Below are 17,479 nucleotides of genomic sequence, written 5' to 3'. Positions count from 1 at the left end.
ATGGGTCTTAGCTTTGCTGGTCCTGATTTACAACGGTATTCAGGCCAGGAGACAACACTCCTAAACCTTTCAAAGGTGAAAACTGATTCATCTGATAGCCTGAATAGAAGCATGGGAATGTGTAAAAACATAGTGCTGTGGGCGCAGTCTGTGTTTCCCACACATATACAAACATGACACATGGATTTCTATGCATATGTATTTATTATTTTTAAAAGACTTATAGATTCCTGCCATCTGATTTCTGATTTTGCTAATTGCTTACAGTTCGGTGGCCTATGGGCCAGTACTGATTTGCCTCACTAATGAGCAGATGAGATTTTTTTTTAAGATTTTATTTATTCATGAGACACAGAGAGAGAGGCAGAGAGACAGGCAAAGGGAGAAGCAGGCTCCTTGCAGGGAGCCCGATGCAGGACTCGATCCCTGGACTGGAATTACACTCTGAGCCAAAGGTAGAGGCTCAAACCACTGAGCCACCCAGGCATCCCCAGATGAGATTTCTTAAATGAGTTTTTTGTTTTGTTTTCTTTTGTTTTTTAAAGAAGAAGAGAGTGCATGTGCAAGGGCGGGGGCGGGGCAGAGAGAGAATCTTAAGTGTGCTCTGTGCCAGCATAGGGTTCTATCTCACAACGTGGAGATCATGACCTGAGCCAAAATCAAGAGTCGGATGCTTAACCAAGTCACCCAGACACCTTGAATTTTTAAATTTTATTTATTTATTCATGAGAGACAGAGAGAGAGAGAGAGAGAGAGAGAGAGGGAGGCAGAGACACAGGCAGAGGGAGAAGCAGGCTCCATGCAGGGAGCCCAATGTGGGACTCAATCCCGGGTCTCCAGGATCACACCCTGGACTGAAGGTGGCGCCACCTGAGCCACCCAGGCAGCCCTTGATTTTTTTTTTTTTTTTTTAATGAGTTTTAAGAAAAGCTCTAGGAGACAGTCACTCTTTCATTTATACATTAGCAGAATTCTCCAGACTTTGGGTTGGGAGTGGGTTAGTGCCTGGAATTCCATTGAGGGGTGGGGTCTGTCCTCCAAAGGTGGGCATGGGGCAGCACATCGCTACAGAAGGGCGGCCAAGCCTCTGAACACTCATGGGCCTTAAGTGCCTCCTGCAGCCACCTCCCTACCCCTTGCAGTCCCCAAGAAGTGGGGTAGGTGCCACCTACAGGTTACTACCTGCCCAACTACAGGCAGGCTGGTGGTGGAGACACTGAGGAAACTGGCACCCATTGTGTGTCAGGACCACATGGGGAGGTTCCCACTGGGTTTTATGATTCAGATTGCACATCACCTGGAATCCAAATAAGCCCCACTCATCATACACCATCTTGGTGCCTCGGCCAAGGGGGAGCCAGAAGAAATAAAAAGATATGGCCCTTGCATATGAGGAAATGGCAGCCTAGTTTAGGAGTTAAGGCCAAGGCACATGAAACAATTAGCAAATGAGGCATTATCGTCCAGAAGAGCATTATGTAGATATAATAGACTGTTCAATTATGCAGAGCAGACAGTTGGAGACCGGGATGGTATATAATGTGCTAATTGTGCAGAACAGACAATGAGGGGCAGGGACAGGCTCCAATAGGCTAATTATGTGGTGCAGACAATTGGTACAAAAGGAGCCAAGGAAAGCGACCTGGGGGAGAGGGAGGTGGCTTTTGTAATCCAGCGGGGGCTTGAACAGCAAACCAAACCCTGGAAATCATGCCCTTGTCTGGCAGCTCCTGGGCTGTTCCTCCTGCACATCAGCCTGTAGCCGTGTCCCGAACATGAGGCCATGTGCGAGTCCAGGAACACCTGGGCAAAACTAGAGCAGGGCCCAGGGCCCAGATCCCATGCCCAGCCCTCGCTGGTCCTGTGGCCCTGGGCAAACTGGTTGACTCACTGTCCCTCCATTTCCTTAGCTGCCAGATGAGGGAGACGGGAGGAGCTCGGCAGCACCCACCTAGCAGAGTGATGGGAATTGAAGGGATCAGCACACCTAACGGGCTTAGAACTCGGACGGGCACGTCAAGGTAGTCAATGAGTTATAGCTACTAAAGCTTCAGGCTTGGAAGTTCCAGACAGACACCGGAGTGTGTGTCTGCTTCTCTCTAACCATCGGATGAGCCTCACATGAGGTCCTATTCTTCTCGGGGTGCCCTGCCCCTTATCTTTAAACGAAGCTAGACTGGGCTGGGTCAGCTTTCCCAGGTCAGCGAGGTCAGCCACGTGGGCACCGGGTGGAGCCTCAGAAAGGAAGGAGCTACCTTAACTGATTTTAGTCTAAGATTGTTTAAATATGTGCAAACATAACACTGTCAGCAAGGTCTTGGCTTCTAGCTCTTACACAGCTGTGGAGCGAGGTGGAACAGAAAGCCATTATGAATGAAACGCAACGCTGTCATACCAGTAAAAGCCATCTGAACATTAGGAATTCAAAGACTCAAATTAAAATGCGTAATTCCACCTTTTCCTCTGTCATTAGCCCCAGTAATTGTTTTGCACAGTGCCTTGGCCTCAGGTCAGTTGGTAAATATGAACCCGAATGTGGGCCCTGGAGTTCCCCAGAGTGAGGAGGGCCAAGAGGTGGAGCCCAGAGCCCCAGGGCCAGGCCTGAACCAAGGCCCTGTGGGAGGAACCGAGGGAACAGGTCCTTATCCCTGCACCTGAGGAGGTGGTCAGGTCACTCCATCCCCCAGGCTCCCTCCAGGCCACAGCTGGTACAGGAACTAAAGGACTGCCTGAGTTATTGGCCCTTGGCCTGGGAACCTCCTTTCCTCTCTCTCCTGTGCAGATCTTCGGTTTCGTGGCCACCTTCCTCTGCCTGGCGAGCATCTGGATGTCCTACAAGATCTCGTGTGTGACCCAGTCAACAGGTGAGTTCCTTTGTCTAAACACAGACGGTCTCTGGAAGTTCCCTCTGCTGGAGACCAGGAGGGCAGTCAGCTGTGGAGTTCAGCAACAGGGAAAGGAAGAGCCCCGCTGCAGGGGAGGCCTTGAAGCATTGGGGCCCAGACCCAAGACTCCCTCTCCACTCTTGTCCTGTTTCTATGGCCCGGGATACCCCCACATGTCCACTTCTGATGGTGAAGCATTTTCCATAAATTAGTTTCCTGATGACAAAAATAAAGTGTAAAGAATTTAGAAAGTACAAATAAGAAAAACAAAAAGGTTTTCATGAAAACTATCATCGCACTGCCTAGAAATAGCACCTGCTGGGTGACTGTCCTTCCAGTATTTCTTCTCTCTGGATGGATGGATGGATGGATGGATGGATACATAGATATAAAGATACATAGAGGGATCCCTGGGTGGCGCAGTGGTTTAGCGCCTGCCTTTGGCCCAGGGCGCGATCCTGGAGACCCGGGATCGAATCCCACGTCAGGCTCCCGGTGCATGGAGCCTGCTTCTCCCTCTGCCTGTGTCTCTGCCTTTCTCTCTCTCTCTCTGTGACTATCATAAATAAATAAAAATTAAAAAAAAAATAAAGATACATAGATAAGTATAAAGATATATAGATATGTATATTGCTTTTATTAAGGGATCAGACTTTTTGTTTTAAAGATTTTATTTATTTATGAGAGACACAGAGAGAGAGAGAGGCAGAGACATAGGCAGGAGAAGCAGGCTCCCTTTGGGGAGCACGATGAGGACTTGATCCCAGGACCCAGGATCATGACCTGAGTCAAAGGCAGATGCTTAACCACTGAACTACCCAGTTGCCCCTAAAGGATCAGGCTTTATGTGTTACTTGTAACCTGCTCTTATTCTTCTACTTAACCAACGTCAGGCATTTTCCCCACATGGTTGGAGATTCTTCTCCATCAATTTTTTTTAAGATTTTTATTTACTCGTTGATTCATTTACTTACTTTTAAGATTTTATTTTTAAGTGATCTCTAGACCCAACGTGGGGCTCAAACTCACAACCCCGAGATCAGGAGTCAAATGCTCCACTGGCTAAGCCAGGCAGTCCCCTTCTTCCCCATCACTTTTAATGGCTCTGTGGTGTTGCATTGACTCTACTGCATGTCTGTGTCATGGTTTACTTAATTTATCTCCTATTTGGGGTCATGTTTTGTTTCGCTTTTAATTCTTTGCTACTAAACAGGGTTGTAAAGAACATCCTTGTAAATGTAGCCCCATTCTCATTCCTAATACCGTTTCTCTTAAGAATACATTACTAGAAGTAACACTGCTGAGTGTGCGACCTACTATTTTGATTAATCCCCACTTCTCTACTCCAGCCCTTCCTTTGTTCTTTCCTTTAAATGAATGCACTAGAAAATATCAAAGCCTGTACAGTATATATATAATCTGAGCTGCCCCACAGAAAGGTTGTTTCATTAGAGCTTCCATTTCCTTCTAGAAGCCACTGACAAAAAGTTAACAGGACACAGAGGGCAGGGAGCCAGTCACAAGACCAGAGACTGTAGGATTGCACTGATAGGGAATGTGTTGAATAGGCTTATCCAGAGAGGCAGAAAGTAGATCAGGGGCTGCCAGGGGCTGGGGGAGGGGACAGTAGATGGGAATGGGGCTTCTTTTTGGAGTGATGAAATATTCTAACACTGTGGCAGTCAGTGCTTGCACCATCCTGTGAATGGATGTGAATATGAAACTTTGCAAGTGTATACTTTAGGTGGGTGGATTGGACAGTTCGTGGGTTGCATTTCTGGGTACAGCTGTTTAAGGAAAAAATGAATGATGAAAAGTAGAGAAAGTAAAAGAGAGTTACTTGGTAACTGTCTAAGGGTGATACATGTGTAAATCTTGGCAGAAACATAGGGCTTAAAATTCATGAAGCCAAAAGAAACCCCTAACACAGTTCAAGTCCCTCTGAGGATAGGCCTGGGCAGGGAGGGGCAGCGATAGAAATCATCCCTGCCCTACTGAGTTTTTTTTTTTTTCTTCTAGAAATGTATTTAGAAAGGGTAAAATCATTCCAATGGCAGTTGGTACCGGATGGAGGAAGGAAGTGCACTGAGCAGAACTGGGGTCAGCCCTCTGGTGTGTGGCTTCTGGGTGCGCCCTGTCTTGCCAGCTGTCCTAACTTTGCCATTTCCTTCCCAAGATGCAGCTGTGTGACGCCGCCCCAGGCCCGGCCCTGCGGGAGGCCCCGAGGACGGGAGGGTCAGGGGCCCAGCTCCCCGCCGAGGACTCTTGACCCTGTGTTTCTGTGCCAAAGCCCCGTCCACGCCGCTGGGCACAGAGGGGGGCGGAAGGGGGGCTGGGCATCCTCTTAGGCTCCCTGAGCCTCGCTGAGCCTCTCTGTCTGGTCTTCCTTGGAGAACATTCCTCCGGGCTTGGGAAAGAAAACCGGCCTCCAGGGGAAATCTGGTCTCTTCCTCCTGCTTCTAGAACCAACCGCATCAGGGACAGACTGATCCCGCTTAACACGAGGGAGGGGTTTCTGAATGCTCCTGCCTCAATCTTCTCCTTCACATTCCTCAAGGGAGTGAAGCCGCCTTAAGTCCTCCTATAAAAACAAAGCCACCTCCTAATTTATCTAGCTTGGAAAGCCCCTCTCCCAAAGACCCTCTTCCTTCAGTGAGGTGTGTGTGCAGAAGCACTGTGGTCAGCCTGTCCCCAGATAGGAGATCCTGTCTGCTTTTGGGCCGTAGCCTTAATCACCATCGTGTGTGTATGTGTGTGGGGGCATGTGTGTTTCTGTGTGTGGGCATGTGTGTTTTGTAATAAAATATTAACTTGGCCAGTTGCACAAGGATTTCTTATTAAACAAGGCTGTAGACCAGGAGTAAAGTGGTGGTGGGGCCCACAAAGCTCAGGGGAAAGTGCACGACAGAGCCTGAGGCCTGGCCAGTGTGTGCTCACACCCCCGGCCCCTCCCTGGAGGTAAGAATGATAAGGATGCAGAAGACATGGCCCCTCAAGATTTGCATATTTTCAGAGTAAATTGATGTTAAGAGTGGAAGCCAGTACTGTTCACACAAGACACAAAGCAGTACTCAAGAGCAACACAAGCAGCCCTCAAACAAAAAAGAAGAAGAAAATTCTGGTACCTACTACACCACAGGTGAACCTCGAAGACTTTATGCCCAGTGAAATGAGCCAGACACAAAAGGACAAATGCCGACTGATTCCATTTACAAGAGGTTCCTAGAGAAGTTAAAATCCAGAGACACAGAGTAGAATGGTGGTTGCCAGGGCCTGGGGAGTTAGTGTTTAATGGAACAGTTTCCATGTGGGAAGATGGAAAGGTTCTGGAGATGGATGCTGGCGGCGGCTGCCCAACAACATAAATAATGCCACTGCGCTGCACACCTAAAAATTACTAAATTGGTAAGTTTTATGTTACACATATTTTACTACAGTTTTTTGTTTGTTTCTTTAAAGCAACACAAGATGATCTGTCTAGGCACCTAAGCAGCTGGAAGAGCAACTTGGGGCACCGGGGGCTTAGAGCGAGACCCAGGGTACACCCAGGCCAAAGCCGGCTGCACAGCCAGCACCATGTTCTAACAGGTGCTAGAGACAGGCTGGCAGGGGCGTGTGTCTTCCCCAAACCAGGCCCTCTCTGGGACTGCTCAGCCCAGGGGGGTTGCCCGTGTATAACCCAAACTCCATACCCACCACCCCAGCTCGCAGCATAGCGGGTGACCCACTGTGCAGTCATGGCCAGGCTGGACCAAGTAAAGAGGTGAGAGGAGGGAAGACAGGGAGTCAGGGGCCAACCTGAGCCCCCAGGAAAGGTTTTGGAACCTCTGGCTCGAGGGGGCACCAGGAGATGAGGCCCAAGCTGGTCTGCCCATGTCCTGCCCCACAGGCAGCCTGCTCCCTGGCCAACAGAGCCTCCTGGGCCTGGCCTATGCCTGGAGGGAGAAAGGATGGGAGATGGAAGGTGGCAGTCTCCCTTGGGGAAGCCTCTGCCACCCACAAGAAAACTTGCTCAGAGAAGTCCCCTGAGACAGCCTTGGTGTGGTTCTCTAGCAGGCTGCTGTGTGCAGCGATAAAACTGCCCCGCACCTGCCCCCAACGGACTGGCAGTGGAGCAGGGAGGCCCAAGGAGAAAGCCGAGTAGGAAGCCAGGCTGGTGACAGAGCTGGGATTTGAGTCCGGGTCTGGCTGTCTCCAGGGCCTGGCCTGTGATCACTGTCCCCGGGCCTCTGGAATGGCCAGGCAGGACTGGAGCGGGCCTACGCCAACTGGCTTCCTCCATGGACAGTTGGCCCCCGCGTTTGCAGACAGGCCCAGAGAAGGAAACAAGTGTGCCTCTAGGGGAGGCCCTTGGCTGACACACTCCTTGTGCTTGTAGCCATGTGCTAGAATCTTCTCTTCCAGACACATGTACCTGCTCAGTCCTCCAGCCAGGATACTAAAATGACCCATTCCTTGGGACCCCCCCTCCCTCCCAGGCATCCTCCCCAGCATGAAAAGCGAACTTTGTTGCCATGGAAACACAAGAGTCTTTGGGGCCTCTCCTCAGCAAGAGGAGAACATCCTGTGAACTCTCAGAGGTGCTTCAGGGGCTCACGCATGTCTGATTTTCTGTGCAAACTATATGTTAACCCCTGAAACCACACACTCCTGTTCTCAGTAGCAAACACTGACACTGGAACCCCTCAACCCCTCCCCCCTCCTCATATCCCCCTCCCCCCACAGGCTCCCTGGCCTCGCAGCCCCTAGGTGAGGAAGACACCAAGCACATGAAGCAAGCTGCTAGAACCTGCTGTGGCCTGGGTGTCCTGGGCAAGCCAGGATTTCTCCATCCCTGCACAACCAATACAAAGCCAGGGAATGAATCCGGAGATGAGGCTACAACCCCAATGACCTTCCTCCAAATTGCGGGCTTTTCAAATTAATCCTGTTCTTATGGACCGGCTTTATAATAAGTATATATAACCGTAAACTGATCGTTTATATTAGTATCCTAGTTCCTGTTTTATATAATGGAGTTTCATATGATTTAGATTGAAAAAAGGAGATTTCTCCACTTAAAAAAAAAAAAAAAGTTCAGCGCGCCCTGAGCGGAAGGGAGCTGCAGGCTGGGCACCGGGGCGCTGGGCCGGGCACCCAGGGGCTTCCCGGTGCAGAGCATCGGGAGGGCAACTGGAGCCTGTGGATCTTGTAAGGTGATGGGGCAACTGGTGGCTCGCTGGGGTTTTATTGCAATTTTCTGTGTGCACGAAAATTATGCAAATGAGAAAGACCACGGTTAACTCCACGCCGAGCTGTGCAAAAAGGGACGTGCCGCGGTCTGAGGCGCGCCCCTGGACCGAAACTACGAGCCGCGCTCCCTGCCGCGTCGGGGCGCTCGCGGAGCAGGCAGCCGCCCAGGGCTGCCCCGGCCCCAGGCCCCGAAACAAGGGCACGTCGGGCTTTCTGGGCTGAACACTTCCCGCGTTTCAGAGGCTGCGGAATAGACGCTTCGCGCAGAAGCAAACCGGGCCGGCGGCTGGAAGTCCGGGCCCCCGCTTCCTGCCGAACGCCGTCCCCGGGGTCCCCTGCCGGCCGCCGCTCGCCGCTGGCCTCCCCGGGCCCGGCGCGAAGTCAGACCCGCCCCACGGCCGCCCCAGCCCCTCCGCGCCTCCCGCGCGCCCTCCAGCGGCGGCCGGGCGCAGCGCGGCTCGTCGCCCACCGTTGGGGCCCGCGGGCTGCCCGCGCCCGCACCTCCCCTCGCAGCGTCGCCTCCCGACCCTGCGGTTCGTCACGTCCTTGCTTTCCTTGTTAGAGCTCAGCTGCGGCGCTGTGGACTGCTCGTAAGTGCATATGCTCACGGTAGCTATTTGTAATGAGATGAACGGCCACCACGCCGTCTGTAGACTTGTGGGACTTCACTCCCCGCTGTGACACCCTCCCCCTCCCCCCCCACCCGCACCCCCCGCTTTACGCGACACTTTACATCCTCTCGGCCTCAGGAGACTCCGGATCCGGCCACCGCGGCAGTGCCAGCCCTGCAAGGGCTAGGACCAACGTTGTCATGGTAACCACACAGTTGTGCTCCAGGCCTCCACCGACGCCTGTGGACCCTCATGTGGGAGCTTTCCTGGGGTCGCTGCCGGGGACCCCAGCCAGCACCCCCCACGTGCACCCGCTAGCGCAGTAGGGTTCCTGCCCCGGGGGTACTAGCGGGCAATGGGACACAGGAGTCAGGGGAAACATCTGTGCTCGTCTCCAGGGACAAAGTGTCCCGGGGCAGGTTTTACACCTCTTCTCCGAGGCAGTTCCGTGGGACCAAGGGAACAGTTGCGGTGGCGGCCAACTCGGTAGTAAAACATCCTTTTCTTTTTTAAACGGGGGGCGGGGCGGGCGCAGGGTGGGGCCGGGTCGTAAATCCTCTTTCTTTGGGCTCCCTCCTTCCCAGCTTGTCCCCGGCGCCCGCGGTTCGCGGTTCGGGTGGATCTGCGGGTACAAGCAGGAAATCCGTGGTGGCTGCGTGAACAGCCTTACCCAGGGGCGGCCTTGGAAGACGGGAGCGGGGGGCAAAGCACTGTGCAGGGCGTCTGATCATCTACTTTGGTGGAAGTGGCCCAATGACAAGGTATAGGGCCCTGGGGAGAGATGAATGGCCAGGGGTCTGGAAAGAGGGAGACCAGTAAGTCCCCGAGGGGTGGGTGGGGCAGAAAGCCACCAACAGTCTCAAACAGGCAAGTGATCCGAACAAGATGTGGACTGCCTACAAAATAAAAAATCCAGGGTGACGAGGCCACTGAATGCCAGAAAAAAAGTGGCTCGGGAAAACAACCCGCATTTGCCCACATATTTTGGGATTAAGAGTCCACGGACGGGCAGAAGGAAAGGCCAGGCAGTCAGGGGGCAGTGAGGGCGCGGGAGCAGCAGAAGCGAAACCCCGAAACCCGGCGCGGAGCAAAGACCCGAACCTGAGCTGATACCCCCGGGACTGCACTAATTGGCAGCACGACAAGGAGGGACATGGGGTTGGGTGTCCGGGTTCAACGCCACCCTGGAGGAAGCCCCAAGTATCCCTCAACTTACTAGATACTGGCTGTAGTTGTGTGGCTGCGTGGGCATCTTGTTTTTTGGTCTGGACTCTGTGCGTGGCTCTTTGGCAAGAATCTGCTCACAGGACACACTCCCTGCGACCCCTATTGGTGGCTCCTAGAAGGCTCAGAGGCCGAGCCAAGAACGGTGTTCGTCCACAGAGCTTCCCAAGCATGACCTGGAGAGGCGCCTTTTCCTGGAAGAAGAGAAAGTACGTTGTCTTCTCCCACAAGGTTTCCTATAGCCAGAGGGCCACGCGAAGCTCCACAGATGCCTTTAAGTGGAACACCTTTGCCAGCCACGGGAGCTGAAAGACCGTGGTCATGGCCATTTCCACAGTGCCTGACATTATCAAAGTGAATGAATGTGTTGTCATACCTCGTTCTGCAATCTACAGCATTGCTACTACTTTATTTTTAGATCTCCTTGTTAGGGCCGGGGGCAGGGATATGGAGTGAGGGAGCTGTCTTCACCTGACAGCATACACTCACACTGCTCTGAATTCTCCGGTGACAGAGCATCAGTGCATGGGACACAGCTAGTGTAATGTGCACTTCTGGTGGTTCTGGCAGCATTTCCATAATGGCTCCACAGAGAAAACTGCGTTAGTTGCATTACATGCCACCCAAGCACAGCTGCTGAAAGACAGATGGGCTTGAAATGAGGACGGAATCCAAGTGTCCTGCCTTCCAAGTGACCGTCTTGGAAGCCGTGTCACAGCTCGAGGAGCTAGTTTACTATCAAGTTAGAACAAACTGGGTGCCTGTGGCTCAGGCAGTTAAGCATCTGCCTTCAGCTCAGGTTGTGATCCCAGAGTCCTGGGAGGAGTCCCGCATCACAGCAGGGAGCCTGCTTCTCCCTCTGCTTCTTTCTCTCATGACTAAATGAATAAAATCTTAAAAAAAAAAAAAAAAAAAAAAAAAAAGGACAAACTTTATAGTAGCAACAACTACAGAAGAAGTGTCCCCATACCCAAACTGGCTGCTTTGTACTTTAGCTATTGGAGACTGTACATCCCAAACCTAGGAATATTCCTACAGCCTCCACCCCAAGTCATCAGACATGTATTCATTTGAGTGAGGGCCCTCGCAAGGAAATTTTAGGAGCAATTCAGGCAGCTGTAAATGCCTTACCTTAGAGCCTCTGTCTCCCTCAGACCTTAAGAAACTACAGGTGTCCAACTGATCGCACAGTTGACTTGAGCCTTTAGCAATGAAAACTCCACTTCTGGGCCTGTGAGCTTTGGAATTTGATGGCTTCCTCTTCCTGCCGAGAGGCAACTGCTAGCATTATTGAGCCCTAAACCAAACTGATTCCCACTTGACATTCTTATCTGGCAACTCTGAACTAGATTCCATAGATGAGACAAGACCCAGAAAGTCCGCTCCTGAGGAGAAAATGGATCTTCTGATTAAGGGCCAAGCCCAGCCCCTGAGCCTTTAACCATCTTCACAAACAGGTGGTTGCCCACCCATTAGACAGAAATAGTGTTTTCCCTAATGAACTGCTGATTTAACCTACCAAATAAGCCAGGTGACAAGAATCAGTGATGAAAGAGCCCACCCACCTCTGAGGCAAGCAGGTCCTCCGCAGTGCTATCACCATCCAGGGGTGGTAAATGGTTCACGGCCCACCACAGTGGACACCTCATGCAATGGGCTGAACACGTGGGACTATTAGCCAGAGTGCACCACCCCAAGATCTAGTGAACAACATTTGCACACCAGCTCATGGGCTGCTACTAATGGCCTCGCTGTATGGTCAGGTGTTTGGGCCACCCAGGACCCGACTAGTGACGACGGAATACACTGAGTGCGGCCCCCAAAGAAATGCATAACTTTAATTACAGGCTCAATATTTATGTTACATACATGGTTATATGAAGCAACCACATCTAGAGAAAAGCACTTAGACAAACACCTGGAAAGTGAAGAAGGTGTTAAAACAGGATCAAGTAAAAACTACTAGGCCCTAACAATGCAGTAGACGGGAAGAACTGACAGGCATTACTCAGGTGTCAGTATCATTCAGGAGGTGAGTAGGAGTACCGATTACTGTTGTTTCTGTAAAGTCAAATATGCACGGTACAAATGAGAAGGGTGTTACTGAAGAATTTTAGCTAATAAAAGTGGCAGGAATTACAGTCACCATTTTGCAACCTCTGATAACAGATTAAGAGAAAGGTCAAGGGATGGAAACTTCTAACTAAAAAGTTGACGGGAACCCTTATGGTGGGCGGGATCAGATGACAGCAGCCGAACCACAAAGGGATACAGCTAGTGCAGGCCTGCTGGAGAGCACAGGCTGCCTGGTAAAGTCCACAGCATCACCCACAAGAAAACCTTAGAAAAAGGAGAAGACTAATCTGATTTTAAGCAAGCCTTTACAGATATCTTTGTTTAAAGAAAACACTGAGAAGAGAGGAACAAGTTAAATAACACAAGGATACAAATTATCCAGGATGTGAGAAGTCCTACAGGAGTCCACAAGCTATCAGAGTTAACAAGAGATTTCAGCAATAGTGCTGAATACAAGATCATTACAACTCTATCACAATCCCCTTCCACCATTCTAATTGGAATACTAAAAAAGATCCCATTCTGGATACCTGCAGAAATTAAGTATCTAGGATAATCTGACAAAGGATGTACAAGACTTTTATGAAGAAAACCATCAAACTTTACTGAAAAAAAAAAAAAAAAAAGACCCAACCATATCAGTGGAGAGTCTAGGTTCATGACAAAGTTTAATCATAATCACCCCCCCCCAAAATTAATCTATAAATTCAATGCAATTGCAAGAAAAAAATTAACACAGGCTTTTTATGGTACTTGACAAACCTATCTTAAGATTTTATAGTAAAAATGAAAGTACCTCTGTAACCTCTCAATTTTACTGCAAATCTATAACTATTTTTAAAGAATCTTTAAAACAGGGGCCCCTGGGTGGCTTAGTCAGTTAAGCATCTGCCTTCAGCACAGGTATGATCTCAAGGTCTTGGGATCAAGTCTCACATTGGGCTCCCTGCTCAGTGTGGAACCTGCTCCTCCTTCTCCTTCCCTCCCCAATTTGCTCATACTATCTCAAATAAGTAAATAAAATCTTTTTTAAAAGACTTCAAAATAAAGAAGTGTCAAGAATAGAATAATTTTAAACTTGCCTTATTAGATATTAAGACTTTATCAAGACTGTGGTATTAGCCTAAGTATAGAAAAACAGGCCAAGAAAGCCAGCCTTGGACCCACACATATACACAAACCTGGTAAATGACAGAGGGACACTGTCTCTAGAGGAGCGAAGAGTCACTTGCTAACACGAGAAATGAGATGGCATGCAGTACTCACACCACACACAGAGATTGATGTACATTCAAGTATTAAATATAAAATGCAAATCTTTATTTTTTTTTAAGATTTTATTTGTTCATAAGAAACAGAGAGAGGCAGAGACACAGGCAGAGGGAGAAGCAGGCTCCCTGCAGCGAGCCCGATGTGAGACTCGATCCGAGGAGTCTGGGATCATGGCCTGAGCCAAAGGCAGACACTCAACCGCTGAGCCACCCAGGCATCCAAAATGCAAATCTTTAAACAATTTAGAAAGCAGAGAATGTCTGTGACCTTGAGGTAACAATTGATAAGCAAAGAAGCAGTTAAAATATTATTTTCGACTTTGGTAAGACATTTCCAAGGCTAATTTATTACTAACAAAGGATAGCATCCACAATATGTCAAGAACTCTAAAGTGAGTTTTTAAAAAAACTTCAATGTGGGCAGCCCGGGTGGCTCAGTGGTTTAGCGCCACCTTCAGCCCACGGCGTGATCCTGGAGACCAGGGATCGAGTCCCATTTCGGGCTCCCTACATGGAGCCTGCTTCTCCCTCTGCCTGTGTCTCTGCCTCTCTCTCTGACTCTGTGTCTTTCATGAATAAATAAATAAAATCTTAAAAAAAAAAAAAACTTCAATGTGAAAGAAAGGCAAAGGATATAAACAAAAAACTCTTAGATGTGGGGAAGCCTAAAAGGTTAACAACCAAATGAGAAGATGATCAGGTTCACCAGTAATAAGGGGAGTGTAAAATCAAATGAGAGACCATTTCCGTCCCAGGTCAGCAGAAGCATTAAGCCAAACTAATACTAAGTGCAAGACAAACGCGAGTGTTTCCTTGAACAAGCAGTCCCGTACGCTGCTGAGGAGAGGGCTCCACTTTGGAGACCACTGGGGAGTTACCCATGTTGGAACTGCACATGCCCTGTGAACCAATGGTTTTACTTCTAAGGACACACTCAACATATAACTCTTGCACATGTGCACATGTTCAAATATGTCAAAAATAAACCACATTAAAAGTTTTCTATCAATAGTGGAAAAGTGAGTCAATTATGGCGTATTCATTCAATGGAAGACCAAGTAGTAGTTAAAATGAGTGAACGAGAGCTGCGTCTCTTAAATTACAAAATACTACTGATTGAAGAAAGCAATCTATAAAAGGAGAAATAGAACATAGAGACCATGTTACACATTGCTTATGGACACATTTCTATAGAGAGCACAGAGGATAAAGCAGGAAAGAGCCATCAAATGCAAGGTAGTGTTTGCCTTTGGAAAAGTAAAAAAGTAAAATTCGAGGTGGTGGTACTTCAAAAGTGAAACTTCATTTTGTTTTAAACAAGGTCCTTTAAAGAAAATATGGTTAATAAAAGCTATGATCTACTAAAGCTGGGCAGTGCCTTCAACAGGGTATGATCTCCTGTGCTCCCAGTGCCTATTTCAACAATTAAAAGTAGCCAAATGCGAAGATCTCAGGAAACAATACTTCCCTTCTTTTATTAAAGCAATTTGCTACAGGTACACATTACTTGTACAGTTATGATTTAGTTCAAGCATCGAAAAGTGTTCGTTTTTCTATAATCTCTTCCCTTCGCACCTTTGGACAGGGTCGTGCAAGTGAACGATGTCTGGAGATATTGCCTCCATCTTACTCTACCCTAAAGGGTCAATCCTAAGAACAAAAACTCACAGCAGAAGATGGATGGGCAGAAAAACATGGGAAGAGTCTTGGTCCCTGCAAATGCCAATGAGTCACTGAACTCTGACAGTCACAGAACTGCCCTACCTTCGTTTCTTAGGAAACAAATTTTCCTTATTGCTTAAGACCTATTTAAATTGAGTTTTCTGGGATGCCTGGATGGCTCAGTGGTTGAGTGTCTGCCTTCAGCTCAGGGTGTGATGCTGGAGTCCTGGGATGCAGTCCCGCATCTGCTGCCTGTAGGGAGCTGCTTCTCCCTCTGCCTATGTCTCTTCCTCTCTCTGTGTGTCTCATGAATAAATAAATAAAATCATTAAAAAAAATTAGGTTTTCTGCTCCTCACAGTTGACTGCACAATGATACACAATGCTCTCTATCAAAACAAAATACAAAACTCTGAAGAATGTACAGATTCCAGTGAGTTCCTGATGACTATAAAGATCTTGTTATTCTTGTACAGACTGGAGGCAGGAATTCTGCAGACGACACAAATAGTTGTAAGCTTGACCAGAACTACCAGAGTTTTGCTTCACACTTTCCTAGTCACTGGACAGTCTGAAAGAGAATGTGACTCTTTTGTTTTTAGCATTGTGTGGCCACATTGAGAGATGGGATGGGCGTGTCTCAATTTGCTTCTCTGCAAGTATTTCAAATTGTTTACTCCCTAACATTCCTTTGTGACTCTTCAATATCTGGCTCCCTAAAAACAGTGTGGATGGGCACTCCACCTTGGCAGCAAGAGCGGCAGCCCCTGGGAAGGAAGTGGGTTCATTTCTTTTCTACCTGTGCCCCACACCTGGGCAGACTCACACAACTCAGTCTCCTACATAGGGACTTACCCAGGGTTGTAGAGCCAACTCCTAGAACTCTGGAGAAAGTTTTCATCTCAACATCAGGCTTCTGTAATAATAATGAAACAACTACAAAGGAAGGTGATTAAATGGATTTATTTAAAAAGAAGACTACAAAATTTGCCAATGAGAGAGATTAAAAAAAAAAAAAAAAGACCCAAGGATTTAAACTGATAAATACAAAAGCAATTGGCTATAAACAATGTAAAAATACATTTCCCAGTCCCCAAATAGAACATAATTTAAGTACAACAATTATAAAAATTTTTATACTGTATGTGCATTTCCCTTATAATTTTTAAGAACCATTCTAAACAGTTTATTTGTATAAAATATAACAAATGTAAGATGGCTGTTAATAAAAAATTATGTTAAATTTCAGTTTACTGAGTGTGTCCTTTTTTGGACATAGAAGGGGTTTTGGTCCCAAGATCTCCTTAAACTTTTTATTTTCTACATGGCCTTTTTACTCTCGTTCCTTCTACAACAGAAGAGCAAGGCTAATCAGTCATGGGTCCCCTAAAAAATAGAATGAAGAAAAGTTCTAGAGTGACCAAAAATACTAGTGAATATATTATCTTTCTGAAAAGGGAAGAGTTAAGTGGCAGTGAAGAGGTCCACTTCTGCCTCAGTGAAACAAAAGGAAGCAAAGCCTCTGAGCAAGCAGAGGTGAAGCTCAATGCCAACATGCTGTACGTCTGAGGCCGGCTCGGATATATCCATCAAACTCAACTATGCCCATGCACATATATGGGGGGTTCCCTGAGGTAGCCCAGATGCTTTTTTGTGACACCCAGCCGGGTCTACATGATATTTAAAATGACAGTGGTATAGTTAGATGTGAAATTCCAGAACCTGCCAACCAGAAGCTAGTTATCTTGTGCTACTCTTTATTCTTGAACCCCAGAACCAGGCTACTTCTCCTCACTTCAATGGTGTGCCCAGTAAAAACAGCATCAGTGATTGGTTTCATTATCTCCCAAGGAGGTAGTGGTGACAGCATCACTAGCACTAGCTAGCATCCACGCTCTGGTACAAATGAGTAAGGTTCTGAGTCAGCAAGACAGAGCAGAAGCTGTATCTGGCCATAATGATGAATTCTGACAACCACATATGCCACATCTACAATGCACAAATGAGAATTTTAAAAAGGATAAGGTTATTAACTTTTCTCACTGGAAACATGATTCCGCTCCTTCAGATAGAAAACCCTGGGAGACCTCCACCAAAGTCCTGAAGTACTGACGCATGGGCTCATTGTCTTAATACTACAGTCCTGAGTCGAAAATGGAAGAGGAGTACAAGAGAGGTCTACTCTGCAAAGCAGTTGGTCAGAAAGGTCCTATCTCAAGTGCCTTGTCTGGCTGGCCCTAAGACAGCCTGCCAGCAAAGAGACAACTCTTCCAAACCATCAGAACTAGGTATGAAGTGTCTCTTGAGAATGGTTAGACTGCTTCCTTATACCATCATCAGTATTAACCTGGGCAGGATCTGCTAGATGCTTACTTTCTTAAGAAAGTCTTCTTCAAAGAGAAGTTATAGTAGTGCCCAAGGTGGGAACAAGAACCCTAAAGATCCTGCTACATATTCTATGCGATTAAAAGGGCCCCAAATTTTGGACCACATAGAGACCCCTGCCATCAAGCAAGAGT

The 17,479-nt window shown here is 48.1% G+C and overlaps 1 protein-coding gene and 1 long non-coding RNA gene across 3 annotated transcripts in view; one reads left to right on the top strand and one right to left on the bottom strand.

The window, feature by feature from the left end:
- Positions 1-16,203, top strand: part of CMTM7 (CKLF like MARVEL transmembrane domain containing 7) — a 72,851-nt gene extending 56,648 nt beyond the window's left edge. Inside the window, exons 4-5 of one of the 2 annotated variants that reach the window (XM_038570611.1) lie at positions 2,783-2,864; positions 14,885-16,203. In XM_038570611.1, the coding sequence (XP_038426539.1) occupies positions 2,783-2,864; positions 14,885-14,898 (96 nt within the window). In that variant the 3' untranslated portion in view covers positions 14,899-16,203. Of the gene's footprint in view, positions 1-2,782; positions 2,865-5,061; positions 5,708-14,884 lie in introns of those variants that run through there. The other variant, XM_038570610.1, reaches the window with a different exon arrangement.
- LOC119865356 lies at positions 849-10,847 on the bottom strand. Its single transcript, XR_005376896.1, has 2 exons — positions 9,945-10,847; positions 849-3,101 (listed from the first exon to the last, which is right to left on the bottom strand). It is a non-coding gene; the product is annotated as an uncharacterized LOC119865356 (long non-coding RNA).
- Positions 16,204-17,479: the final 1,276 nt, after the last annotated feature.

Source organism: Canis lupus, chromosome 23 (genome assembly GCF_011100685.1).
Source record: "Canis lupus familiaris isolate Mischka breed German Shepherd chromosome 23, alternate assembly UU_Cfam_GSD_1.0, whole genome shotgun sequence".
NCBI classification, from domain to species: domain Eukaryota; kingdom Metazoa; phylum Chordata; class Mammalia; order Carnivora; family Canidae; genus Canis; species Canis lupus.
The sequence above is the reverse complement of the archived record's forward strand: the minus strand, read 5'-3'. Positions and strand labels throughout refer to the sequence as shown.